General features: G+C 55.8%; 3 protein-coding genes across 3 annotated transcripts; 1 reads left to right on the forward strand and 2 right to left on the reverse strand.

Moving 5' to 3' along the window:
* Positions 1–6: 6 nt before the first annotated feature.
* On the reverse strand, positions 7–6,559 carry P3H4 (prolyl 3-hydroxylase family member 4 (inactive)). The gene is made up of 8 exons (XM_024130507.2): positions 5,644–6,559; positions 5,377–5,529; positions 5,087–5,258; positions 4,226–4,354; positions 3,194–3,339; positions 2,233–2,316; positions 614–758; positions 7–289 (listed from the first exon to the last, which is right to left on the reverse strand). Exons 1-8 carry the CDS (start codon positions 6,124–6,126, stop codon positions 267–269), a joined length of 1,335 nt encoding a protein of 444 aa, XP_023986275.1. The 5' UTR covers positions 6,127–6,559; the 3' UTR covers positions 7–266.
* Positions 6,560–7,195: 636 nt separating this feature from the next.
* On the forward strand, positions 7,196–14,871 carry FKBP10 (FKBP prolyl isomerase 10). The gene is made up of 10 exons (XM_007129064.4): positions 7,196–7,494; positions 10,025–10,170; positions 10,494–10,683; positions 10,798–10,943; positions 11,435–11,624; positions 11,732–11,877; positions 12,346–12,538; positions 12,909–13,051; positions 13,277–13,440; positions 13,776–14,871. The coding sequence occupies exons 1-10, from the start codon at positions 7,253–7,255 to the stop codon at positions 13,959–13,961; spliced, it is 1,746 nt and encodes a 581-aa protein (XP_007129126.1). The 5' UTR covers positions 7,196–7,252; the 3' UTR covers positions 13,962–14,871.
* Positions 14,872–16,402: 1,531 nt separating this feature from the next.
* Positions 16,403–24,120, reverse strand: NT5C3B (5'-nucleotidase, cytosolic IIIB). Its single transcript, XM_007129061.4, has 9 exons — positions 24,057–24,120; positions 23,735–23,833; positions 23,088–23,157; positions 22,955–23,001; positions 20,614–20,699; positions 19,958–20,047; positions 18,817–18,979; positions 17,769–17,969; positions 16,403–16,898 (listed from the first exon to the last, which is right to left on the reverse strand). Exons 1-9 carry the CDS (start codon positions 24,066–24,068, stop codon positions 16,764–16,766), a joined length of 903 nt encoding a protein of 300 aa, XP_007129123.2. The 5' UTR covers positions 24,069–24,120; the 3' UTR covers positions 16,403–16,763.
* Between the last annotated feature and the right edge of the window lie 880 nt (positions 24,121–25,000).

The raw sequence follows: 25,000 nt of genomic DNA on the forward strand, positions 1-25,000 counted from the left end.
GAGACTGCCCCACTGGGTGAGGAGGACACTGGGAGGAGGGCAGTCCGTCAGCAGCTGCAGCACCATCATCCGGTGGTCCAGAGACCCAGAGAGGAGGCAAGAGGGGTCTGGGGAGCAGTGCTCACAGTTGGGACAGGATGGGGCCTGGTCAGCTATGTCCATTTACATGTTTAATAAATAGTTGTTGCTGCTGCCCAGGCTGGTGGGGGTGGTGCCACTGGGCCCGGGATTCCCAAAGCTCTTGAGGGGTGCCGGGGGCCCTCTTCTTATGCTAGTTCAGGCTCCAGCTCTGAAAAATGAAAGGAGAGAGCATTGGGGTTAGCTTCCCATCCCAACAGGTTTCTGGGTGCTGTCCTCGGGGAGGTGGTGCAGGTAGGAGTGAGGGTCCCCAGGAACAGGTCTCAGCTGGTCCCTGCTCCAGGAAGGATGTCACCCCCACCCCTCTACCAGGTGGGACAGGGGTTGCTAACAGGTCGGAAGCCCACAGAAGAGGGGTGCCAGCACCCAGCACAGCTAGTCCACAGCCTCTGCAGCCCAGTGCTTGGATCCTCCTGTCCCTAACGTCCAGCCCAGGCTGCATCCCCGCCCCGCCACCAGGACTCAAGTCGCTGACCGGCCTCAGCCTCGTCACCCTTGGCATCTGGCTCCTGCCACCAGTCAGCATAGATGCTCTCCTCGTAGTCGCCCTCCCCTTCAAACTCGGCATCAGACGGGGGCTCCGCAGGCTCCACGGGCAGTTCTGTCTCCTTCAGCTCCATCTAGAGCAGCCCCAGGATGGGAGGATAAACCAGGTCACAGCAGGCACAAAGCCAGATCGGCTCCCTTCCTGGCCAAGGGGCCCTCCCATCCCATCTTGGTCCCAAACCCCTCCTTCCCAGTCACACTCAAGACCTCACACAGGAATGACTGGAGGGTTTCTCCCTAAGTCCTGTTCCCAAACTGCCCCCTCAATGAACTGATGCATGGGGCTCCACCAGCAGAGCTTCAGGGTTGGTGTAACCTTCTTCCTCTCCACAGCCCACCTTTTAAGCATAAATACACAGGCAACACGGCTAGTCCATGAATACTGTCTGCTCATACTGCTTCCCGGCCAGGAACACCTTTACTCCCCTGTGCTTGGATAGCTTTTGTTTATCCCTCCAACACCAGGCATCAGCTCCAGGATGCAGCCCTTGCTGATGACCCTGGCTGGGTCCGGAGGCCTCGTCCAGTGCCCCGTGCTGACTTCTCCCATTGCACTGAACTAACGGTGAACTGACTGGGCGAGGGACTGTGCCTTTCATCAATTTACCACAGCCCCAAGCACGGTGTCTGGCAAACAGCAGGCAACAAATAACAGTAATCAAAATGGCTACCACCCCCTGAGCGCTTACTCTGTGCCAGCTCTACACTAAGTGATTTACATACTAGATCTCATTGAATTTTCACCACAACAGTGTAAGATGGCCATTGTTCTCTCCAGTCCATGGATGAAGAAATGGAAGTTAGAGGGTTACCTAACACTTGCCTGGAGGCTATCCAACTGGGAAATGGTGGAGCCAAGTCTGGTAAGCACCAAAGCCTGGGGGCTCACCGTGCAGACCTGGCCCCCTGTTTGATGAGGGGGGGCATGGGTGCATGAACAATGGAGGGGATGGATAAATAAGCACAGGGCAGCAACACCTCAGACAATTCAGGCTCTCAAACCCTCATTTAGAATCAATGTAACAACACACTGTGGTCTTTCCTTCCTGGCATCCTGTGTTCATACATTCACTCACTGGTTCATTCAAGCTCAGTTTCTGATGGCCAGCTCTGTGCCAGGTGCTGTGGGAGAGCTGGGAATAACCTGGTCCCTGTCCTGGAGCCCAGTCCTCTAGGAGACTGGCTGGAGAAAGGGGCGGGGTGAGACAGACGAGGGCTGTAAATAACTCCGGTCCAGGGAGGCACAGACGGTCAGAGTAGGCACTGCAAGCCCAGAAGACAGAGCCAGGACGTACAGCAAGGGCTTCTGGAGGAGGCGCCACCAGAGCTGGGCCCAGGAGAAGCGAGATTCAGACATGTAGAGAAGGGGGGTGTGAGAACACGGAGCGGGGAGAGGAGGGCAGGTGTAAACAAGGGACAGGTGAAATCTCTCTGCTTCACAATGGCTGACTGCCACGAGCTGAGGCTGAGATTCGGCACAGCGGCCCCAGGAAGAGGATCAAGGGGTGTCCATCACCACCCAAGCCAGAAGGGCAAGGGGCCACTTACCTCGTCATCTGACTGCAGGTACATGTGTGCAAACTCCAGCAGCTCCCGAAGCTCAGCTGTCTGGTTGTGGTAGAGCATGGCCTCCTGGGAGGAGGGAAGCAAAGTGAGGTGAGCCAGGCCCTGCTGCCAGATGGTGGAGGAGCCAGAGCTCCTAGGATCTGGGCCCTCTGGCCCTCTTACAGCTCGAGGAGCAGGGAACAGGTATCAGTTCACATGCTGATCGAAAAATCACAGCTGCTTGAAGTGCCGGGTTAAGAAGGATTCCGAGGGCTCAGTGAGAAAGAGTGCCTAAATCGATTCGCAATGTCTGCCACTGACAAGGAAGTGGGGAGTGGCACCACGTGCCCCATATTTGCCAGTCTTGCCCTAGAATTCCAAGGGGTTCCTCAGTTGGTCCAGGTTATGGGGTCCCTGGGGAAGAAGGGCAAAGGCCAGCAGTGAGCATGGTGAGAGTGGGGAAGGGAGCAGGGAGGGACAGATATTTTTTACCTTCCACATGCCAGGCACTGTGCTGGAGACATAGGCTGTTCCACCCCCATTTTACAGGTGAGGCAACAGATTCAGAAAAGGCCAGTAGTGTTCCCAGGACCACACAGCTGGTGGGTTTGAACCTAGGACTCTCCCTTTCTTTTCTTTTCTTTTTTTTTTTTTTTTTTTTTTGCCGTATGCGGGCCTCTCACTGTTGTGGCCTCTCCCGTTGCGGAGCACAGGCTCCAGATGCGCAGGCTCAGCGGCCATGGCTCACGGGCCCAGCAGCTCCGCGGCATGTGGGATCTTCGTGGACCGGGGCACGAACCTGTGTCCCCTGCATCGGCAGGCGGACTCTCAACCACTGCGCCACCAGGGAAACCCCCAAATTCTTTCTTTTTATTTCTCACCCTGCCTTTGGAGGAAGCCAGGTTTTTTGTTTTTTTTTTTTAAATCAAATCACATATCCTGAGAATGCCTCGGTGATGCCCACCTCCCTGGGCTGGAAGTCCTCCTCCTCCAGGCCCCAGCGGGCCCTGTGGAAGCGATAATACACCAGGTTTTGCTGCATGACATTGTCTTCGGGGTCAAAGAGCATGTAGCTGGCGGCACTGCGGGCGGCCTGGCGCACGTCGTTCACTGCAGGCAGGACAGGAGTGAGTAGTGGCCCTGGCACTTCCCCACCTTCAGGGATAACCCTCAACTAACCCACCCCTATCTCCCAATTTAGTCCAGTGCCCCTGGTTCCCCAGCTGCCTCCCAGAATACCTGTTGGGCGCCTCACCCCACCCAATAATAATACAAGCTAGAATGTATTGGGCACTTACCCTATGCCCCATGTAACTCATTTAAGCCTCACTGTTACTGTCATCCCCCTTTTACAGATAAGAAATCTGAGGCACAGAGAGGTCAGGTAAACTGCTTGAGCTCACACAGCTGGAGAATGATGGCACTGGGGAATCAGAAGCTGGTGGCCCAGCCCTCAACCTGTTTGCCAACTAGAACACAAAGGGTCTCCTGGCCCTTGGTCTTCAGCTCCTCCTCTCCAACTCCAGCCTGTCTGAATCTTGGCATCTCTGCATTGCAGAAACCCTGGAGATTGACCATCTTAGCCCCGGCTGATGCCAGAATCCCCCTTAAGTGAGGAGAGCCTTAAGTCCTGGTGCTACTTTTTATTAGCCATGTAACTAATGGCCCCTTACCCTCTGTGAGCCTCGGTTTCCTCATCTGAAAAATGGGTCCAATAACGCCAGCTACGGGTTGCTTGTGAGAGGATCAAGTGAGATAAACAGATGTGGCAGGGCTTTGTAAACTATCGAGTGCTGTGCACTTGTTGACTATCTAGTCATTTACCCAAGAGGCCCTGGCATTCTCCCCCGAGGCTGCTCTCTGTTCCCCGCCACAAGCTTCTCACCTGCCTCACCACCCGCAGCCTTCCCTCCCATCACCAAGGGTCCTCAATTCTGGCTCGGCTTCACTCCCAGTGCAGTGCTCTCCCCCACCCCAAGCCCACCAGGAGGCTCACACTTGTAGTAGGCAAACTGCAGGTAGTGATACATGGTGGCCACGAACTTCTCCACGAAGTAGCCGCCCACGTTGGGGGTCAAGTTGGCCTCACAGTCCACCTTGCACTGCAGGGATTCTGCAAAGAGATCTGGGGATGGGGGTGGCAGCGGTGAGGAGCTGGTGTACTGAACAGCTCCATCCCGCTGATGGGGATGACGGCCGATGACTTCCAGTCCCAGCTCTGCCTGCTGATCCCGTGAGACAGTCGAGGGACAAGGGATGCTGCGGAAGCCTACAGTGGCCTGGGCTGACTTATCACCCCCACAGCTCACCCACCGCCCCAAAGCCAGAGGCAGCCAGGGCACACTGGGAGGTTGGCAGGTGAGGCCTGGAGGTGGGACTGAAGCCCAAAGAGAGAAGCTCAGGACAGACCCTTCTGCCCCTGCTGAGGGACTCCGCCCTTAGGGATCCCCAGACTAGGTGTGATTTCTGGCCACAAACTGCTTTCTGCACACACCTGCTGGGTCGTTTCCCACCTCAGCAACTTTGCACCTGCGTTGCCCTCTGCCTGGAAGGCCCGTGAACCCAACCTCCCCAGACCCTTTTGGGATGTCACCTCCTCTCTGCACCGATGCCCAGCACCTTGGACACTCCCCGCTGCAGCCCTCTGCACCCAGTGGCAGGTGTTCTGTTGGCCCCTCTCAGCCAACGCCGACTGAAGGGTCTGAGGGTCGGGATAACACCTTATGCCTGTCCTCCTCCCAAGCACTTAGTAGGCGCTCCATAAATGTGTATGGAATGAATATTTGTGTTAAGGTGCCTTAGGAGTTCTGGGAAGCAGGGCCCTGCGGATGAAAGGGATGCCCACCGGGGTGGATACCTGCTATGGCTGGATAGAAGTCCTTGAAGTCCACCTGCTCGTGGGCCCCCTCGCAGCCAGCCAGACACCGGGCAAAGACGGCCATGTACTCGGCCAGGGCCCGCTCCATGTCCTCGGTGCTGCTACGGAAATCTCCGCTGTTGTAGAGCTTCACAGCCCGGAGGAACACGGCCTAGGGGGAGGGGACACGGCACAGGGGTCAAGGGGACCCCCGCACCTCCCCTCCCCCACGGGCCCTATGGGGGGACTCAGGGAATTGCGTCAGGGCTGGCCCTACCCTGGCACCCCACCTCATAGGGCTGGGCCTCCAAGTCCGTGAGGGGCTCATCGGCGGCGTCCAGCAGCCCGCGATAGTAGTTGAGATACTTGGCAGTGAGCTCGTGCTTCGGGTTCCTCTGAAGGAATGTGTAGGCCGCGGCCACCGCTTTCTCCAGCCGGTTCGCCTGCGGCGTGGGGACAGGGCCGGTCAGCAGGGCCGGAGCCCGCAGCCCCAAGCACACGCGAGGAGCCGCGCTCCCCCCGACCCGACTGGGAGGCGCCGCCGGCTGGGCGCGCACCTTGAACTGCGCGTAGTGCAGGTACTGGTAGGGCAAGCGGCTCTGGAAGTCGCGCAGCAGCTGGCGCGGCGGGTAGGGCACCTGGAAGGCGGGCAGCGAACGCTTGCAGCGCCGCAAGCAGGCGGCGCGCTCCAGGACGTGGCCGAAGAGTCGCAGCTCGCGGGCCCACTCGTCGCCGCGGCCGCCGTCGGGGCCGGGGGGCGCGGGCCCGGGGGGCGCGGCGGCGGGCGGCGCGGGGCCGCTGCAGTTGGCGTGGCAGAAGGCCTCGCTGTCCCGCAGCAGCCGGTGCAGCCGCAGCGCGGCCTCGAGGTAGCGCGCGCTCTCGCGCCAGCTCTCGCCCTCGTACTGCTCCAGCGCGTGCCCGTACGCCGCGGCCAGGGGCATCAGGTCCTCGGGCGGGAAGCCCCGGAAGCTGTACTTCTCGTACTGCGCCCCGGCGCTGCCCAGCAGCAGCCACAGAAGCCCCCACACCGCCCGATCCATAGCCCCCTCCTCGCCGCTGTCTCTCCCCTCCGCGAGCTGGCGTCCCGGCCCAGCTGCCGGGCAGGCTGGCGGGCTCAGGGGCCTGGGACTGGCCGGCGCGCCCGCTGGGTCTTAGCGCCTGGTACCGGGCGCAGCGAGGCGGGGTCTTGGCTTGAGTCAGATCCCCCGAGGGGCCGAGGGCTGTGTCTCCACTCTTTTCAGAAAGCCAACACTATCTTGAGTCCCTGACCTCCTGCCCTTGGGGGTCCTCCCCTTGGCAGATGGTGAGAGGGTGGAGGAACAGTTCCCGCAGGGATGCGGAGCCCAGAAATCCCCTCCCACACAAAGACCTAGTCCCCCCTCCCCCAGACCTTAATATAGAGAAATTGAGGGAAGTGCCACCTCACTGTACTTTACCCAAGCCCTGGAGCCCGCTCTTCCTTCCATCGGAGCGGTCCTGCTGCTTGCTCCCCACTCCCAGCCCCGAAGAGGTTCCTCCAAGTGTCCCCCCAGCCTGCGACGGGGAGGCACACCCCCGGTTTTACCCTGCACATCCTCCACTCTCACCACCTCCCACTCGATCTCCAGCCCCACGTCAGAAAGTCCTCTGGCAGTCCAGCTTTTGCAGGACAAAGCAGCCCTGGGGCAGAAGGGGTGGGAGGGAGCATTGAGATACCCCTCCGATTCTGGAGCCTCACCAGCCACCCGGAGAGACCTAGATTTGGGTTTGCCAGCCACAGAAACACGGGATGCCTCAGTCCGGCTTTAGGACCCGGGGGGCTCCAGTAAAAAGACTCCGAACTTTTTTTTTTAAGTCGGCTCCGACTTTCCCAACTTTCCGGAACTTCCCTACCCCTCCCAGGTCTCTCAGCCCCAGGGTGGGGGTGGGGGAAAATCTGGAGGGCTTTGTGGTTCTTTCCTCGTACTTTAACGCTATCAGCCTGGCCCTACTCCTCCTATTCCACACCCCTTCCCCCCCCGCCCCCGCCAGCTCAGCCTCCCCAGCCCCCATTCCACGTGGACCAGCCGGGGCGGGGGTGAGGATGGAGGACAGGAAGAGGGGGAGCCAGCTCTGGGAGGACGGGGGGGAAGGAGTCTGGCGGCGGCTCTCTCGCTCGCCCTCACTGCCGGCTGTCCCAGCACCATCATGTTCCGCTCCGGGCGCCCCAGCCACGCCGTCCTCCGGCTCCCCCTGCTGCGGTCGCTGCTGCTGCTGCAGGCCGTGGGGAGGGGGCTGAGCCGCGCCAGCCCGGCCGGGAGCCCCCTGGAAGATGTGGTCATCGAGAGGTACCACATCCCCAGGGCCTGTCCCCGGGAAGTGCAGATGGGGGATTTTGTGCGCTACCACTACAACGGTACTTTCGAGGACGGCAAGAAGTTTGACTCGAGGTAATGGCTTGGGTGCCCCCAGACTCACCGTTTCCCTTCCCGGAGCCCGGGACCAAGCTCTCTCAGTCCTGGGGTTCCCTCGTTGCTGCTTTTAAGCTGTGTCTGCATGCTCCCTACCCACACCGTGATCCCCTAACCTCAAACACAGCACCCTGGGTGGGGGGACTCCTAGACGTCCATCTCCCCAGACATCCCTGCCCTCAATTTCAAACCTTCGCCTCTCAGAAGACCCCTGTTTCTTTCACACAAACTCCCTCTGTCTCGGTGCTTGAGAATCGAGGTGAACTGCTCTATTTACCTACCAGCGTTTTATTTAAAGACATAGAGGGGGGTTTTCTGGTCCACAGAGCTGGGGGGAAGGGCATGGTCCCTGCTGCATGCGGTCTCAGCCCAGCACCCTCTACCTTTCCACCCACCCTGACTCCCTTTCTGGTTCCAGCCACAGGTTTCAGTGTCTTTGTGTTTAGAGAAGAAGTAAGTAGAGCTTTGGGGGGAGGGGGAGGGGGTTTTTAGCAGCCAGTGGGGTAAAGCAGGTGGGCACTCTAAGACAGCAGGATGGATCAGGGAGTGCAGGGCATAGCTTGGTGTAGGGACCCTGTCTGCCTACATGTCACACATGCCACCCTGGGCTCCTCCGAGGGTTTTCGTGCCTCCCTCTCCCCGCGATCCCGCACCCTCATCTCCCTCCATCTTAGCTCGACCAGGTCAGTGCTGCCGCCCATCTTGCCAGCCTTGGGGTTTGAGAGATGGGTTCCTGGTCTGTGTCCAGACTTTCCGTCTGCTCTGGCAAGTCCATTTTTCTTGGTGGGGGCAGGGCTGTACGCCAGGCCAGCCTCAGTTAAACCTTGGGTCCAGGTCGAACACACAACTCGGCCTATAGAAATTAGTGGCTTTGGAGGCAGGCAGTTTATTGGGTAAGAACACGAACTTCTGAGACCAAGACCCTGGATTCAAACCCAGGCTGTGATCATGGACAAGGAGTTTTGCCTCTTTAAGCTTTACTTTCCTCATCTGAAAAAAAGGAGATTAAAAAACAGTCTGAAAAACTGCATCCCTACTTCCTAAGGCTGATGTTAGGACTCAAGATGATGAATGAAAGTGAACTTCACACAGTACCTTACAGTCTGCAAGCGGGTTCAGTACACATTAGCCTTGACTCTGGGGCGAACTTTGGTAGTGTTTAACTGGTCGAAGCTTCTTGCCATGCTTGGGCTCTCACAACGGCACTGTGGAGGAAGCAGGCCATACAACCAGCTCAGTGGGCAAAATGAGGCATAGGCAGTAGCCAGGAGTACAGCTGTGAGCCTGTGGCCACCAAGGAGTGGAGGAGGGGTTGGGAGTTGGGGAATGACCTCCCTATCGGGGATTCTGATGGGGACTCTTGGATCCAGGTTGGATCCAAGCAGTGCTGAGCTTGGAAAACTTTCACAACCCATGACACCTTCCATCAAAATAATAATCTCCCATCTTTCCTTAACTTCTGAAAACTTAAAATTAAAACTGTAACTAAAAACAAGCAAAAGCCATGGCAATTTTAGAGTAGGCTTTTTCAAAATTGTAAACCAATCCCTATCCCCAGCCAGCTCTGCTTCCCCTTCCTTTCTTCTGTGAATTGATGGTGCAGTGGCCCAAACGTGGGCTTTGGAATTCAGCAGACCAAACATTAGCTGTGTGACCTTGGGCAAGTCATTTGGTCTCTCAAGTCTCAATTTTTCTTGTAAGAAAAATGAAATCAATAATGCCCATTTCGGGAATTCCCTGGTGGTCCAGTGGTTAGGACTTGGCGCTTTCACTGCTGTGGCCCGGCTTGGCCCGCCCGGCTTTGATCCCTGGTGGGGGAACTAAGATCTCACAAGCTGCATGGTGCGGCAAATAATAATAATAAAGCCCACCTCACAGGGGAGAGAATTAAATAAGATAATGAATGCAGGGACTTCCCTGGTGGTCCAACGGTTAAGGCTCCTCGCTCCCAATGCAGGGGGCCCGGGTTCGATCCCTGGTCGGGGGACTAGATTCCGCATGCCACAACTAAGAGCCCGCATGCCGCAACTAAAAGATCCCACATGCCGCAACGAAGATCCCAAGTGCCACAGCTAAAGATGCGGCGCAGCCAAATAAATATTTTTAAAAAGATAATGAATGCAAAATGCCAAGCATTTCGTCGGCCTGATCATTTAAGTGCTGGATAACTGGTCTCCCCACACCCCCCACCCTGGGTCTGCACTTCCCACTCCTTTTCTGTCAGCAGATAGCAGCAGCAGACAGGACTGCTGGCACCATCCCCCCATCCCAGGGCAGATAAAAGCCCCTGGCCTCCGGGAAGACTTCCTTTTGTAACAGCCCATCCTATTAAGGTGGGAGTCACGGCCCACCTAGGAGGGAGGCTTGAAGAGTTGAGGAGCCTGTGGATCTACACCTTTGTGTAGGGAGGGGGATGGGGGTGTGTGTGTGTACGCACTTGTGTGCACCTGTGCATGTATGTGACCATGGGCAGAGGTCACTGTATCCCATCTGTCCCCTCACTCCCCAGCTATGACCGCCACACCTTGGTGGCCATCGTGGTGGGCGTGGGGCGCCTCATCACCGGCATGGACCGAGGCCTCATGGGCATGTGCGTCAACGAGCGGCGACGCCTCATCGTGCCTCCGCACCTTGGCTATGGCAGCATCGGCGTGGGTGAGGAGAGCTGGGGCCCAGGCATGGGGGTGGAGGAGACCAGGAGGCAGAAGCAAGGGCCCAGGGCCAGAAAACTGAAGCTCAGAGAGGGAGAGCGGCTTTCCAAGGTCACACTGCATGCGCAGAATGAATAGTGCTGCAGGTCTGGGACTAGACTTTTCCGTCTCCTGCCCCTGGGGTGGGAGGAAGGGCAATAATAGGGACCTGGGTAGGATCCTAGCTTGACCTGGGAGAAGGGGAACTAAGGGTGGTGGAGGGGGAGGCCAAGCAGGATGCTCAGACCTCCACTCCACCCCCCACTCTGGGGGCTGCACCAAACACAGCGGGGCTTATTCCCCCGGATGCCACCCTCTACTTCGATGTGGTCCTGCTGGATGTGTGGAACAAGGAGGACACTGTGCAGGTGAGCACCTTGCTGCGCCCACCCCACTGCCCCCGCATGGTCCAGGACAGCGACTTTGTCCGCTACCACTACAACGGCACACTGCTGGATGGCACTGCCTTCGACACCAGGTAAGGGCTGGAAGGATCCCTGGGGCGCCAGGGACTGTGGCATGCGGCGGGGAGTCGGGGGCCTTCCTGCCTCTCCCACCAACAGCAGCCTCACCCCTACCTCATTCTCTGCAGCTACAGTAGAGGTGGCACTTATGACACCTACGTGGGCTCTGGCTGGCTGATCAAGGGCATGGACCAGGGGCTGCTGGGCATGTGTCCTGGAGAGAGAAGGAAGATCATCATTCCCCCATTCCTGGCCTATGGCGAGAAAGGCTATGGTGAGGGCAAGCAGGGACTTGGGGATTCTCTAGAAGTGGGCTGCCACATACAGTTGTTCAGGTTGAGTACTGCACAAGGACACCCACCCAGGGAGGCAGGTAGTGAGGAAATCTAGCCCTTGGTGATCACCTCACTAAGGAGGGGTGCTTGGGTGGTTAGGACTCGGCACTATCACTGCTGGGGTCCGGGTTCAATCCCTGGTTGCGGAACTGAGATTCCGCAAGCCTCGAAGCACAGCCAAAAACAAACAAACAAAAAAAAAAGGTGCTTTATTCTGATTCACACAAAGGCTCATATGGGCTGGTGGTGGCCCTGGGGAGAGCTCAGCTCAGGCCTCACAGGGGAAGAACCAGGGCTGCTGATGGGCATCAAAGGCTCTGGAAAGCAGGGTTAGCACATTTTTGCACGGCGCTCACATAGGCCTTCCTGAGTGGAGAAGAAGCCCTGCTTTGCTCTCCACGTGTATGGTTCAAGCCCATCCCTTCCCCAGGGACTGTGATCCCCCCTCAGGCCTCCCTGGTCTTCCATGTCCTACTGATTGACGTCCACAACCCAAAGGACACGGTCCAGCTGGAGACACTGGAGCTGCCACCTGGCTGCGTCCGGAGAGCCGTGGCTGGGGACTTCATGCGTTACCACTACAACGGCTCCCTGATGGATGGCACCCTCTTTGACTCCAGGTCCGGGGGTTCCTGAGGACGACGGTGGGGGCTGGGGACGGCTCTGTGCTGCGGGAAGGGCAGGGCCGCTGTGACTCCCTTGCCCGCCTCCCCGCCTTGTATTGCAGCTACTCCCGAAACCACACCTACAATACCTATGTGGGGCAGGGCTACGTGGTCCCAGGGATGGACCAGGGGCTGCAGGGCTCGTGCATGGGGGAGCGCCGGAGAATCACCATCCCCCCCCACCTCGCCTACGGGGAGAACGGGACTGGTAGGCATGCTCCCTGTTCCCCAAGCCAACACCTCAGTTCCTCCTGACCTTCCCCCTGATGGGCGGGGGTGAAGGGGGTGGATTCCTGCTGCGCTTGGGGAGGAGGGTGGTTATGGAAGAACAGAAACCGCATAGCCCTGGGAAGCAAAGAGACCTGGATTTGAGTCCCAGCTTTGTTGGAAGCCTTTGTGTGCTCACCTGTAAAATGGAACTAATCACATGGATCATTAGGGTGAGTTGTTGGGAGGCTGCAAGATACACATGGAACAGGCTTTCCAGCTGGTGTGCCCCTCCCCTCCCCTGCCTCCTCACCGCCACAGGGTATATTGCAAGAGTTGACTATGTGGACAAACATCCCATCCCATCCTTGTTTAAAACCCCAGGATGGGGAAGGTCTGGGGCCTCCATGGAGACCTAGAGCATCCCCTCCTAGACTCCAGCTGATCCACGCCCCCATTCTGGTCCCAGGAGACAAGATCCCTGGCTCTGCTGTGCTCATCTTCGACGTCCACATCATCGACTTCCACAACCCTGCAGATCCAGTGGAAATCAAGACACTGTCCCGGCCCCCGGAGACCTGCAACGAGACGGCCAAGCTTGGGGACTTTGTTCGCTACCACTACAACTGCTCTCTGCTGGATGGCACCAGGCTCTTCTCCTCGTGGGTCCGGGGCAGGGCCAGGGCTGGGCAGGTGGGTGGGCCCGGGCGTGGGGAGTCCTCCTAGCAGCACCCCTGACTCTTCCTCCCTCCCTAAGTTCCCATCTAAGCTGAAATTCTTAACTCCACAGGCAGAGGGAGGGTGAGGTAAGCAGTAGGGGAGCTGCTAGTTCCGCTCAGTGGAGGGAAATGAGCAGGGAGAGATGAGCCCCCGGCCACACTGCGGGGCAGTTACGAGATAAGGGGATTGACCCTATCTCTGCACACTGGGCCCCTGCACCCTGCCCTGTGGGGTGGCACCAGGGGTGACTCGGGAGCTGGGCCTGCCGGGGACCAGGATGAGCGCTGAGCCGGGAATCTGCTCTCCCCCCAGCCATGACTACGGGGCCCCTCAGGAGGCGACTCTGGGCGCCCACAAGGTGATCGAAGGCCTGGACACGGGCCTGCAGGGCATGTGTGTGGGAGAGAGGCGGCAGCTTGTGGTCCCCCCACACCTGGCACATGGAGAGAGCGGAGGTGAGCAGAGACTGGCCTGATGGCTTTCCTCCTCCCCTCTGCCCTGCCACCTGGAGCCTGGATGGCTGCTGGCAGGAGTGAGTGAAGCCTTTCCGATGCTTCCCCTTCCATGCCCCACTCTCCAGCCCCCAAGGCAGGAGCTGAGGCCTGTAGGCTGGGAGCGCACTGGGCAGGCAGTGAAGCCGGGCCCAGACCCTTCCCTCTCTCCTCCTCTCCTCCCTCCAGCCCGGGGGGTTCCTGGAAGTGCTGTGCTCCTGTTTGAGGTGGAGCTGGTGTCCCGGGAGGATGGGCTGCCCACAGGCTACCTGTTTGTGTGGCACGAAGACCCTCCTGCCAACCTGTTTGAAGACATGGACCTCAACAAGGATGGCGAGGTCCCCCCGGAGGAGGTGGGTGAGGAGTTCGCTCCTTCTAGTAATCCCTCCCACGCTGTCACCTGGCAGGAGCCACCTTGCACGGTGGCATCTAACGAGTGTGTGTCCACCATCCTGTCTGCACCCGTGTTCCCGCCCCTCTGCGGGTCAGTGTGCCTTAAGCCCCTCATCCCCGCCTTTGCCTCTGCCACATGCAGCCCATTCCCCCATGGCTGCCTGACCCTGGGCGCGGCACCAGCTCCTCTCCTCTGTCCTCACTGGAAGGCCTCACCCTGGGGCCCGTCCCAAGGTGAGCACAGCTGCTCAGGCAGGATGCTCTCTCCCCCTCCCCTTGGCTCTCCTTGCCGCAGTTCTCCACCTTCATCAAGGCTCAAGTCAGTGAGGGCAAAGGACGCCTCCTGCCTGGCCAGGACCCTGAGAAAACCATAGGAGACATGTTCCAGAATCAGGATCGCAACCAGGATGGCAACATCACTGCCGAGGAACTCAAGCTGAAGTCGGATGAAGACCAGGAGCGGGTCCACGAGGAGCTCTGAAGGGCAGAGGCCTGGGCCCAAATGCAAAGGTCCACGTCTAGGAGGACAGTGGGCAGTGGGGCTGACTTCCCAACAGTCACCCTCCCCTGTACTGGAATGAGGTCTGGAAGTTTCTAGAAAGTGGTCAGAGGGGACAACTCTGGTTTTCCCACTGCCCGAGAGTAAAATCCACAGCACAGATCTCTATTCGGTTTTTCTCTCCCAGCCCCAAACCCCTTCCTTAAAAGTTTTGGAATTACAAAGCCAACCTGGGGATTGGTAGAGTTTGGGGGTTGGCTGGGGTCATTGCTGGCCCCTTGCTCAGACCTCCCCTCCGTGTCACCAGACACTGAGCAAGGCCAAGCTCATCATTTCCTTATTTCCCCAATCTTCCCCTTTACCTGTACCTTTCCTCACCATCCTCAACCCGCCCGCGCCCCCCCGCCTGTCTGCCCACAGACCCCATTCCTCTGTCCTGGCAGCTCCCCAGGAACATGAACCCCCAGCTTTCCTCCCTCGGCTCTGGCTGGTTCCTAGGGAAGGGGACGGTTCCAGGGGGGCAGCCCTACCTTACCTGTCCGGTTCCCTTCACCTGTCCCATGTCCCCTTGCTGCCGTCCAATGGTGACTGAAGAGCCCCTAGGGTGCTGCACTTCAGGGCTGGGCTTTGTGTCACCTTTTATCCCTAAAGAAGGCTGCCTTCTCTAGGGACCAAAGAACAAGAGAAAAATGAAGGGGGGTGGTATGAGGAAACCTACTTGGATGGATCTTAGGGCTATGAAGTCCTTGGTTCGGGGCTGAGATAAATGTGGAAAAGGGGCTCATTATTGAGGGGTGAGAGGGGGGTGGGCAGAGCTCTGCACACTCAAAAGGCTAAACTGGTGTCAGACCCCCTTCTCCTTTGTGCCAAATAAAACACGTCCGAAACCAAAGTCCTCGGGATGTGGTCTTTCTTGGTTGGGGGCGGGAAGCTTAGACCCAAGTGTTGGGAGGAAAGGGAGCAAAGCAGGCCATCTCCATGGCCCTTCAGCTCAAGACCCTGTGTCCCTAGGTCTCAGCCTCCTGCCTCCCTGAGGCCCAGCTGGGGCCCTCACCATGGAGGGAGGCTGGCGGGTAAGTGTCCACAGAGAGTGGCCTGCAGGGGAGGCCTGGAGACATGATCCTGATCTCCTAAGGGTCCCAGCTGAATGGAAAAACAAGTTCCCTGAACTCAAACACAACATGCAAAGCTCAAGGGTTAAATTAAACCACACAGGTCAGATTCCCCTTTCACACAGATCGTTTCTAATACCACGATGTTCCCACCTCTCCCTGCTCCTGGCCACCAGCTGTTACCACCTGCCTGGTGCTTCTCCCTCCTGCCAGAAAGAAAGGTAATTGAGTTCAAACCTCTGGTGTCTTAAGGAAGGAGTTGCTTCAGCCACTATCAGGCCATCTGCCCTCACCTGCCTGGCTGGACTCCGGCCAGTGCGACAGAGATGACCCAAGCCATCCAAGGGGGTGGGGTGGGGGGGATGCTTGGGAGAGAAAATGACTGGATTCACACCCCAAACTGCCCCCACAAGCACCGAGCTCTTGCCCAAGATCCCCCGAGAGACGGAGCTGCTCCCCATGGTCACCAGTGACTGATACTCCCTGGTCCCAAAGCACAGAGAGCACCTCGGGGTCGAAAGAGCGGACAGCCTCAGATGATAACCACCCTCCCCCAAGCCTAACAGGACAGCCTGAACGAAGTCCCTGTGGAGGCAGCGTGATGCAGAAGAGAAGGCTGGCTCTGTCGGAAACACTGCAACCCCAGCTCGAGCTCCCAGCTCTGGCCTTTGGGCAAAGGACTGGTCCTTTCTAAGTGGACCCATACCTCCTGCAGGATCCCTGTGAGGATGAAACGGCACCTGCAGCACCTGGGTGCACACAGCTGGCCCTCAGTCAACACTTCCATCACTTTCTCTGCTGAGCTGCAGACAAACACAACTTACCAGCCACCAGGCAGGCGGGTGAGGGAATGAATCTGAGTACCCTGAGCACCTGCTCCCTTCAGGTCCCGACTCACCTGCCCTTAAGTCATCCATTTTAGTGGCCGTGGAGGAGGAGGACGGACAGGAGCCAAGGGCACCAGTGCAAATCCACACTCATATGGATCACTTTAGGGACCCATAAAGAGGGGGCTCTGCATACAGGGCCGGCCAGATTCCGCTGATCCCAGCTGAATTTCAAGTTTAACGGCTGCATGAGAATCAAGTCAAACCATTCCAGGTCAGAAGCACACCCTTCCAACCCTGCCTGCCCACCGTGATGCCCACAGACACACTAGGCTGTGCTCGCTGTGCTCAGAGTCTCCTGGGCTAATTCAGGGGTTTTCAAGCTGTGTTCCGTGGAGCTCTAGCAGCTTCTCGGAGGTTCCTGCGCCTCCAGAACCAGGAGGTACAGGCTCTGCCCCACCCCCACCCCAATCGGAACAGCTCTGTGTTTTCCTTTTTTATTCTGATCTGTTTCACAGATTTGTTTGAAGAGCAGCTTCCCATGTTAAAAAATACTGGAAAAAAGATTCCCTGGACCAAATGATTCCTAAAGTGCTAACACTGTGTAGGTCCACAGTTCATCTGGAATGGCTTTTGCTGCCCTCCGGGCTGGCAGGGCTCCCTCAAGGCTCTGGAGAACACAAACCACGAAGCCAGGGAAAGGGGGAGGGAGGGGCGTGGGCCAGCAGCTCCCAGCCGCCGGGACTCTTCTCTGCAGCCCAGGGAGGAGCAGTGCTCAGAGCAGAGTAGCCTTCCGCCGAAGCCCCTCCTCATCACAGCCCGCGGGGCCTGACCCCGGCCCGCCCTCAGAAGCCCTGCATCTCTGTCCAGTCCCTCTGCTGTAGGATGTGCTGCAGCAGCCCGTTGACCACGTCCAGCGTCTCATCCTTCTCCAGCACGATGTCATACGAGTCCATGTAATGCTCCCGCCGCTCCTCCACCTGCCCGGGGAGCAGAGACGGAGAGTCCCCCAGCGCCCTGCCCTCCGCGTCGCCCACCGTTGCGCACCTGGGGCTGGGGAAGAGGGCATTCAAGCTGCGACTCCCCAGGAGGAGTTCAAGGTTACCGGGACCTGCCCTTTGGAGACACAGATGGCCATGGAGGCAGGCTGCCACAATTAACCCTTGGGTCAGTGCCAAAAGGACCGTCACAACGATTAGAAACAAAAAATATCAGATGTTACCTCTAATCTCTCTGAACTGAATCTTCACAAGGCTTCAGCACCTGCTGGCTGAGGGTGAGAACTGGAGGCCTTCTAGCCTGATGCCATACTGTGCCCCTCTGTGACCTTATGTTTTCACCTCTGTCAACCTCTGGTCTGTTCCTGTGCTTTCCTTCTCTAAATTATAAACCCACATCCTGAATACCAACATCTCCCATCTCAATCATGCCTTCCTGGCATGATTTAGGAGGACTGGTAATCAGCCCAACCACTTTCTAAACTATGTCACCTTGGGCAAGTTACTTAAGCCCCTTGCCTCAGTTTCCTCATTTGTAAACTGGGTATAACAGTCACTACCTCAGAGTATGACTGTACAGATGAACTGGGTTAATGTGCGCGGCACACGGTGAGCACCCGGTTAAGTGTGGGCTCTGATGACGTGCTGTGACCTCTGGGTCACGCCGTGTGCTTCGTGCACAGCTGTAACCACTGGGTATTTCTTTTGTTTCCTATGAGACTATGGCTTGTGTCTGACCTCTGTGCCTCTCATACTTCACACAGTGTCTAGCCCACAGAAGGTGTTCAATGAGCACTCGTTAACAGGAATGAAGGAGAAGCCAACCATGAAGAACCCGGGTCTCCTACCTACCTTGTCATTTAGGAAGCCAATCTTGAGAATGTTCTCCACGCCAGGAACCCCATCAGCCATAGTGAGGTCCCCCATGGAGTCTCCCAGCAGGAGGATGTTGGTTTTGCCCTGAAGCTGCTCGAAGTAACCAGAGTTCTCGCACACGGAGCTGTTCTTGTTGTAGGTGTGTATGAGCTGGCCCTTGAATCCCTTTAGGAAGCCCTAAATCATCAAGACAAGAGACAGACAGAAGCGCTACAAGGACCCATTCAGGACCAGTGTTCCACTGTCTCTGCCACAGAGGAAACGGAATCCTGAAAGCCACAGATAATGCCAAAACTTCATTGTGATCCAACTAGGGGTCAGCAAGCTAGGGCCCGTGGACTAGATTTGGCCTATTTTTGTAAATTGCTTTGCTGGAACACAGCCAGGCCCATTTGTTTACTCTTGTCTACGAGTGCTTTTTTGTGTGACAGAGTAGTTGTGACAGAGATCATATTGCCCACAAAGCCCAAGATACTTACTACCTGGTCTTTTACAGAAAAAGGTTACAACCCCTGGTTTAAACTAACAGGGACCATCAAATATTGTTGATCACCTACTCTGGTGAAAGCATGAAGCCCGTGACACAAGCACTGCCTGGCTACATGTGCGCTAACCTCAGCTGTTAGCCACACCCTAACCACAGGTCAAAGGGATGAAAATTCCAGCCTTGGTTTTAAGGGGAAGAAGTCAGAACACGGGTGAGTCAGAGCAGCCCACCTCTGGCTCAAGAAAAACAAGTCCAAGTCCAAGCCCTTGAGTACCTAGGACGGCACACGAGCCATGACAGTGACATGGGGCCTGGCTGAGCCCTAAACTCGGTCCTCCCTGGCAGAGTCGAATGTCAGCCAAACACCCAAGAGCGGGTCCCTCAAAAGCGACTGTCTTTAGCTGGCACTAATAAATAAATAACTGCTGAGGGCAAAGAAGCCAGCATGCTTTCCCTCCCCCCTCCCCCGTCAAGGTTAACATTTAGGGTGAAGCACCCTGGCTGGCAGTCCCCACCCCTCTTCCAGCCCCAGCTCACGTCTTCGTCAAACTCCATGTAGTTAGAGACGATGTGGATGTTCGGGTGGAACACTTTCCTCTGCCGCATGATTTCTTCCAGGATATCCCCAACGCCCGCGGAGAAGATGAAAAGGGGAACGCTGTTCTGGGAGAGGGTGTTGAAGAACATCTTGTATCCATCCCTGAAGTGACATGAACGGTTCTGAAATGGCACTGCCTCTACGACTGTACTTTATTTTCTATTTGGGTTACATCTTTAACATTTTTTTAAAAACATTTTAAACTGTGGTATAAAATACATAGAGTAAATTATTGAAGTGCACTAATCTTAAGTGTTCAGCTCAGTTAATATTTACATATGTTCACACACATGTAGTCACTAACCAGGTCAAGATTCCCTCATGTTCCCTCCCAGTTGATGCCATCGCCCCCATTTTGACTTCACATCACCACTGATTTGCTCTCCCTGTCCCTGAACTTCATATACACCATATAACCACATTTTTTGTTTGTTTGTTTGTTTCTGGATTATTTTGCCTGAGCAAAATACAACCAGGCAGCTATCCTGAGGCAGCTTCACTGGGGAACACCTCCAACCCACCCAGGCACTTACTGGGTCTGCACGTGTCTACTCTCCTGGCTTTCCACGAGCTAGCCTCTCTCCCCAATCAGGACACACAATCCTCGAGGGAAGGCACCCGTGTTGACCCCTTCCTCTACGTGCCCTCATCCCTCCTCCAGTAAAGAACGCTCCAGCAGACAGCTGCACTGTGAAGGCCACAGATGATCAAGGGTCCTAGGTCAGCCAACTCCCATGTCTGGATAAAGAACACCAGTCACCATGGGGACCCCAGAAGTCTTTTTATCATTGGGAAAAATGAGCTAGATGCTGTTTGTTCTAGGAGATGGAGCCCTGGTCATATTCATACCATATCCACTACCAGCAGACTGCATCCTAGGACACACCCAAGGATAGAAAATTCTCTGGCTGTGTCCAGAGAGGAAAAGCAAGACCTTCTCCACGTCAGCTACTCATGGTGCTAGACCGCTTCTGACTCTCCCAGCAACTGACTCCTCTTCGATCCTTCCCAGCCTCTCTTTTGTGAGCAAATCCCTTCCAAACAGTCTGGCAGAAACATTTTCCAGAGCAGGCAGCTCACCTAAGCATTGGGTTGGATTCTCTCACCACCTGGGCTATCTGAAACTTCTGAATCTTCTGCTGGCACAGGAGCTCATGTGCTTTGGTCCACCTGGAAACAGACACCCCACGAAACCCCAAATTCAAACCACGAAGTAAAGTGACCTTTCCCATCTCAGGGCCGAGTCTCCGCTGGAAGTACTGACAGTAGAGGCCTCATCTTTTTCCCCAGAGCCATTTCCTGAAGGACGCTGCTTGTCCCTAAAGGAAGAGGGTGAGACAGCAACACAGCAGCAACGCAAGAGCTGGGCCAGTTGCTGCTGATGTCAAAGCTCTTCTGAATCCCTTCCTCTGTGACCCCACTCTCTGGAGAACTGGGGCTTTGCCCAGTGATACTGGTTTCCTTAGGAGGGTTATTGCCCCAAAGCACTTATTGCCCTAAGCTAAGGGGCTTCTAACTCATTCCAAGCATACTTGGTGAGCCCTCTACTCTAGCAGTAGCCACACATAGCCTGGCTGTATCTGGACAATTTGTTCTAGCAGCTGGGCTTGTGGCCTTCAGTTGAGCATTCAGTAAGGTAAAGGAGCCTGCATCTGACCAAAGCTCAGGAAAAATACGCCCCCGTCCAGACCAAGCATTGTGACGGCCAGGGGCGTTTCACCACCACCATCACTTACCATTCCACCATGTCAGGTAACTTCTCTTTGATGGTCCGGTATGGGTCAATCTCAATAGGGTAATAGTGGTGGAGGAGCGCTGTGAGCTGTGACATCCAAATGAAGAGAAAAGCCATTTAGTCCACATTAAGTTTTCCCCAGCAGAGTCCTACAGTCCAGCATGAGAAAGAAGTCACCTAGAAGATGCAACTTCATGTAAGGGAGTGACTGGAGCTGCAGAGCTGGCCATCCCTCTGCACACCCGCTTTACCAGTAAGAACTGATTTAACGCTGTATTTCCCAAAATGTGGCACATTCCTCAGGTGGTAGGCAAGATAACTTTGGGGGGGGGTACATGGATAAAAACACTTTTCATTTTAGTGGTTTGGGATTCATTTTAATGTATGTCAGAAAAAGAAAGAAAACTAGAATAGCACACGCATGCTTTCATAAAGATTGCTTCTTTCTTTTGCAAGTGAATTGCATTCAGATCTTTAAAAGCAGGGTACTTTACACAGATCTGGCAAAAATCATTCGAGGGAACTAGAAGACTGGAGCTTGGGACACAGCATGTTCGGGGATAACTCCATCGCACTGCCAACGTCAGGCGGACAACCTCACGGGAAGCATCTCTGTGCACCTCCTCTGGCTACGGTCACCTTCCACATGCCAGGACCTTCCACAATCTAGGGAGGCTGCTTCGGGGATCATGTGTTACATGGGCTCAGTCAGTAACAGTGCCCAGTAAAAAAGAGAATTGACTGAGTAAAAAATTTTAATTTTAATACGTGCATGGTCTCGGAATATTATGAGATCAAACGGAGTCCCTGACAGTCAGTCCAAAAGAGGGTTAAATACAAAGACTGACAAAGACAGAAAGCTCCTAAAATGTGTTAAGATTCTCAATGTTTTCTTGAGTGTGAGAACATTTTTCTGAAAGTATAACAGAATTCAACAGAATATAAATTTTAAAAAAAATTTGTTTATTTTATTTTTGGCTGTGCTGGGTCTTCGTTTCTGCGCGAGGGCTTTCTCTAGTTGTGGCAAGCGGGGGCCGCTCTTCATCGCGGTGCGCGGGCCTCTCACTATCGCGGCCTCTCTTGTTGCGGAGCACAGGCTCCAGACGCACACGCTCAGTAGTTGTGGCTCACGGGCCTAGTTGCTCCGCGGCATGTGGGATCCTCCCAGACCAGGGCTCGAACCCGTGTCCCCTGCATTGGCAGGCAGATTCTCAACCACCGCGCCACCAGGGAAGCCCCCAGAATATAAATTTTTAAAAAGAAAAAAGATTTCTTACATAACTTTTGCTTTATTAATTTCTTCAGGAACCCATCAACGCCACAAATCTTAATGTTCTCTAGCTTCTTTATCCTAGAGAGGGCATTCAAACCTATTGTCTTATTTGCGGACGTAGCTCTCTGGAAGCTGCTATGATCAGGGATGTGAGGAACCAAAAAAAGTGACCTGCCAAAGGTAATCAGTGGTGGAGCCAGAATCTACCTTAAGCTGCAAGTGGCATCACCAGAGAGACAAGTGTAGAAACAGAAAAGCTATCTATAATTCACTGTCCATCTTAATAACCAGTAATCATGACGGAGTATTAGAAGACCTGACCAATAAGGCAGACCAACAGACCACTTAGTAACCAATTTGGTAAACTTCATAATCAAGTGGAACTAAATGATAAAGCTATTTAGCAGAAAGAGCTCAGCAACCTGCAGAGAAACGAGGGGCTAGCACAGCTCTGCTCTGGCAAAGAGGACACTGAAGGGAAGAACGCGGAGCAAAGTAAAATGAACTCCAAGGCTACAGGGATCGCTTTACGATATCTGTGTGCATCTTATGGAAACGGGAGTTTCATACATAGACGATAATTCAGAAGTCTTTCTTGGTACCTGCTGCCTTACCAAGAAAATTTATACTAAGGAAAGAGCATAATATAGTGGAAAGAGTTCGGGAACAGAATCAGATCTATGGGAAAACCAAGCTCTGCATCTTGCTGTATGACCTTGGGTAAGTTGCTCAAACGTCTCCAAGCCTCTGTTCTCCCATCTGCTAAATGGAGACAGTAATGATTCTATCCACCTCTCGGAGTTGTGGGAGGGTTAAACAGCAAACATCGAAGTCTCCTATTAAGTTCTATAGATAGCAGTAAGCATATTCCAAACATCCATCATCACATGTCTTGGCCAAAAAGGAAAAGCTGTCTCAGTGTATTAAGACTAGGTCCACCTGCGCATAACAACAATTTTTTTAAAAATTAATCTTCTAAGGTCTCAACCCTGGAATCTTTGGTCCTAACCAAGAGCCACTGGAAGTCGTATATGATAGCCATTTCTGAGCAAAGAAGGGAGTAACCCACCTCTTTCCGGCACTCCTCACTGATGATCTTGCTGTTATCCAGAATATCTGCAAAAACACAGAACTCCTTTTACTTGCCCCTTAGAAGCCCTCATCCTGTCAAGCCCAATAAAGCAAGTTAGTATGTGACTTACTGTAAGAAGAAGGGCATCGCTTTCCATTATATGCAAACCTGCTCAAGGTCATGTCAAAATCAGAAATGACCTAAAATGCAAAAGAGAGATGAAGCCTAGACAGGCTCCTTCCAGGGTGGCCCTGTGCCAGCCAGGGAGGATGATTATGGAAGTCCAAACAGCTCAGTGCCAGTCTGCGGGCAAAGCCCTGGGGGAGTTAGGAAGCGCTGAAGGAAGAACTAATCGTAGTTAGTACCTGTGCTAACCCAGAGAAGACCCAGCCTCTCTGAGGATGGGGGTGAGGACTGCAGAAACAGGACCCCTTCCACTCTTTCAATAGCACCCATCTCAATGCCCTGGTCCTTCCTAAGATGCCCCCACCTTTTGGCCCATCTACACATCTGCGCCTTCTTGGGGAGCCCACCAACCTCGGCTAGTGAGGACAACAAGACCCGGAGGCCTGGTGTGGGGTGCTTTCTGTCTACAGCACGACCTTACTGAGAAATTTGACATCTAGGTTTCTGGGCAGGTGGGCTCTCCCCCAAGGCAAAACAGGCTTGCCCTCGGGCACCTGGCCATTTCTAGGGGCTGAAGGCATGCTTGCAGGTGTCCGCAGCAAAGCGGAAAGGCGCACTGGGCAGGCCACATCCCCAGCCCCCCCGCGGTACCTGTAAGCGGTCTCCCCCGCCCTTGCGGAGGGCGCCCACGATCTCTTGCACCCGCCCGGGCTGCCGCATCAGAACCGTGGCCTTCATCAGGATGCTCACCTGTCCCGAGACCCGAGAGAACCGCTGACCCCGGCACCGCGCTGGGCCAAAGGGGAGGCCGGCGAGGCCGGGCCGGGGGCGCGGGGGACGAGCAGGGGCTCCGGCCGGGCCTGGGCGCCTACGGGCCGCAGTGGCGCGGCGAAGCCCAGGCGGCCCGGTGGGGGTCTCGGACCGCCCGGGGGTTCGGGGCCCGCCCCACGCCGGTCTCCTCCTCCCGCCTCACCTCCTCCGCCATGGCGCTCGCCGGCCGGTTGGCGGCGTAGGCACAGCGACCGCCCCCGCGGCCCCACTGCGCAGGCGTCGCTTCCGCCGGGGCGTGGCGTGGCGGGGATGAGGTTAGGGGGGACGGGGAACGGGTCCGGGGCGTGGGGGACGGGGAGTGTCCCAAGAGGATGGGCTTACGTGGGTGGGTGCCACCCTTTTTAGAACAAAAACCCTAACCGGAATGGACGTTTCCAGGCTTAAGGTTTGCATGACCAAAAGGCCGCAGATGGGAGGGGGTGTGAAGGAGCCATAAGTGAGTTCTGTTGAACATCCAGAAGGTGCGTCCTTCACGGGGCTCGCTCCTCATCACAGAAGATGAGTGACTCAGTCCAGAGGGCAGGAGGGCCCTGGACATCTGGGCCAGAATGAAAACCCATCAGCTTTACTTCTCCCTTCTGCCTCCTCTGACTTGGTTTCCTTGAACTCAGTGTCTCGGGAGCCAAGTGCCAAGCTGCGGAAGAAGGCAGATGGATGCTACAGAGATGCCAAACTGAGCACCGGAAGTGGACAGCAGGAGCTAGAGTGAATCCAAAGTCTTATGCGGTGTTGGTGGTCACGTCCTGCTCCTGGTTGGTTGCAGAAGATGTGGTGGGGTGGTCTTCAGCCTGAGTGATGCCTTGGGGGAGGGGGGAAAGGAAGGAGGACAGGGACAGGAGAGAGTTCCAGAACGTGAGAGCACAATCCTGAGAGTGACGTCACTGTGGGCCCAGGATTCTGGAACTTGGGCTGCCTGCTGGGCCCTATATGAAAGATGTAGTAGGGAGAAGGAGTGACTGCTGGCTAAAGGGCTCCTACAATCCTCCCCGACACCCTAGGAGAGCAGCCTCTCTCCCCTTGTCCCAGGGTGCCATGGAGATGGAGAGCGCGGCGGCCTCCACACATTTCCACCAGCCTCACATGGAG

Source organism: Physeter macrocephalus, unplaced genomic scaffold (genome assembly GCF_002837175.3).
Source record: "Physeter macrocephalus isolate SW-GA unplaced genomic scaffold, ASM283717v5 random_1346, whole genome shotgun sequence".
Lineage (NCBI taxonomy): Eukaryota > Metazoa > Chordata > Mammalia > Artiodactyla > Physeteridae > Physeter > Physeter macrocephalus.

Excerpts from the sequence above, each read along its gene's own strand:
- NT5C3B (XM_007129061.4), bottom strand. Across the intron at positions 23,158-23,734 it reads GCGGGGGAGACCGCTTACAG|GTCATTTCTGATTTTGACAT; the intron begins GTACCGCGGGGG and ends TTTGCATTTTAG. Across the intron at positions 16,899-17,768 it reads TTGGCTTCCTAAATGACAAG|GTGGAGGAGCGGCGGGAGCA; the intron begins GTAGGTAGGAGA and ends CTCCCCGGGCAG.
- FKBP10 (XM_007129064.4), top strand. The coding sequence starts at position 7,253 with ATGTTCCGCTCCGGGCGCCCCAGCCACGCCGTCCTCCGGCTCCCCCTG. Across the intron at positions 7,495-10,024 it reads GGCAAGAAGTTTGACTCGAG|CTATGACCGCCACACCTTGG; the intron begins GTAATGGCTTGG and ends CTCACTCCCCAG. Across the intron at positions 10,171-10,493 it reads CTATGGCAGCATCGGCGTGG|CGGGGCTTATTCCCCCGGAT; the intron begins GTGAGGAGAGCT and ends CACCAAACACAG.
- P3H4 (XM_024130507.2), bottom strand. The coding sequence starts at position 6,126 with ATGGATCGGGCGGTGTGGGGGCTTCTGTGGCTGCTGCTGGGCAGCGCC. Across the intron at positions 5,530-5,643 it reads TGCACTACGCGCAGTTCAAG|GCGAACCGGCTGGAGAAAGC; the intron begins GTGCGCGCCCAG and ends CCCACGCCGCAG. Across the intron at positions 2,317-3,193 it reads AGGACTTCCAGCCCAGGGAG|GAGGCCATGCTCTACCACAA; the intron begins GTGGGCATCACC and ends CCCTCCTCCCAG.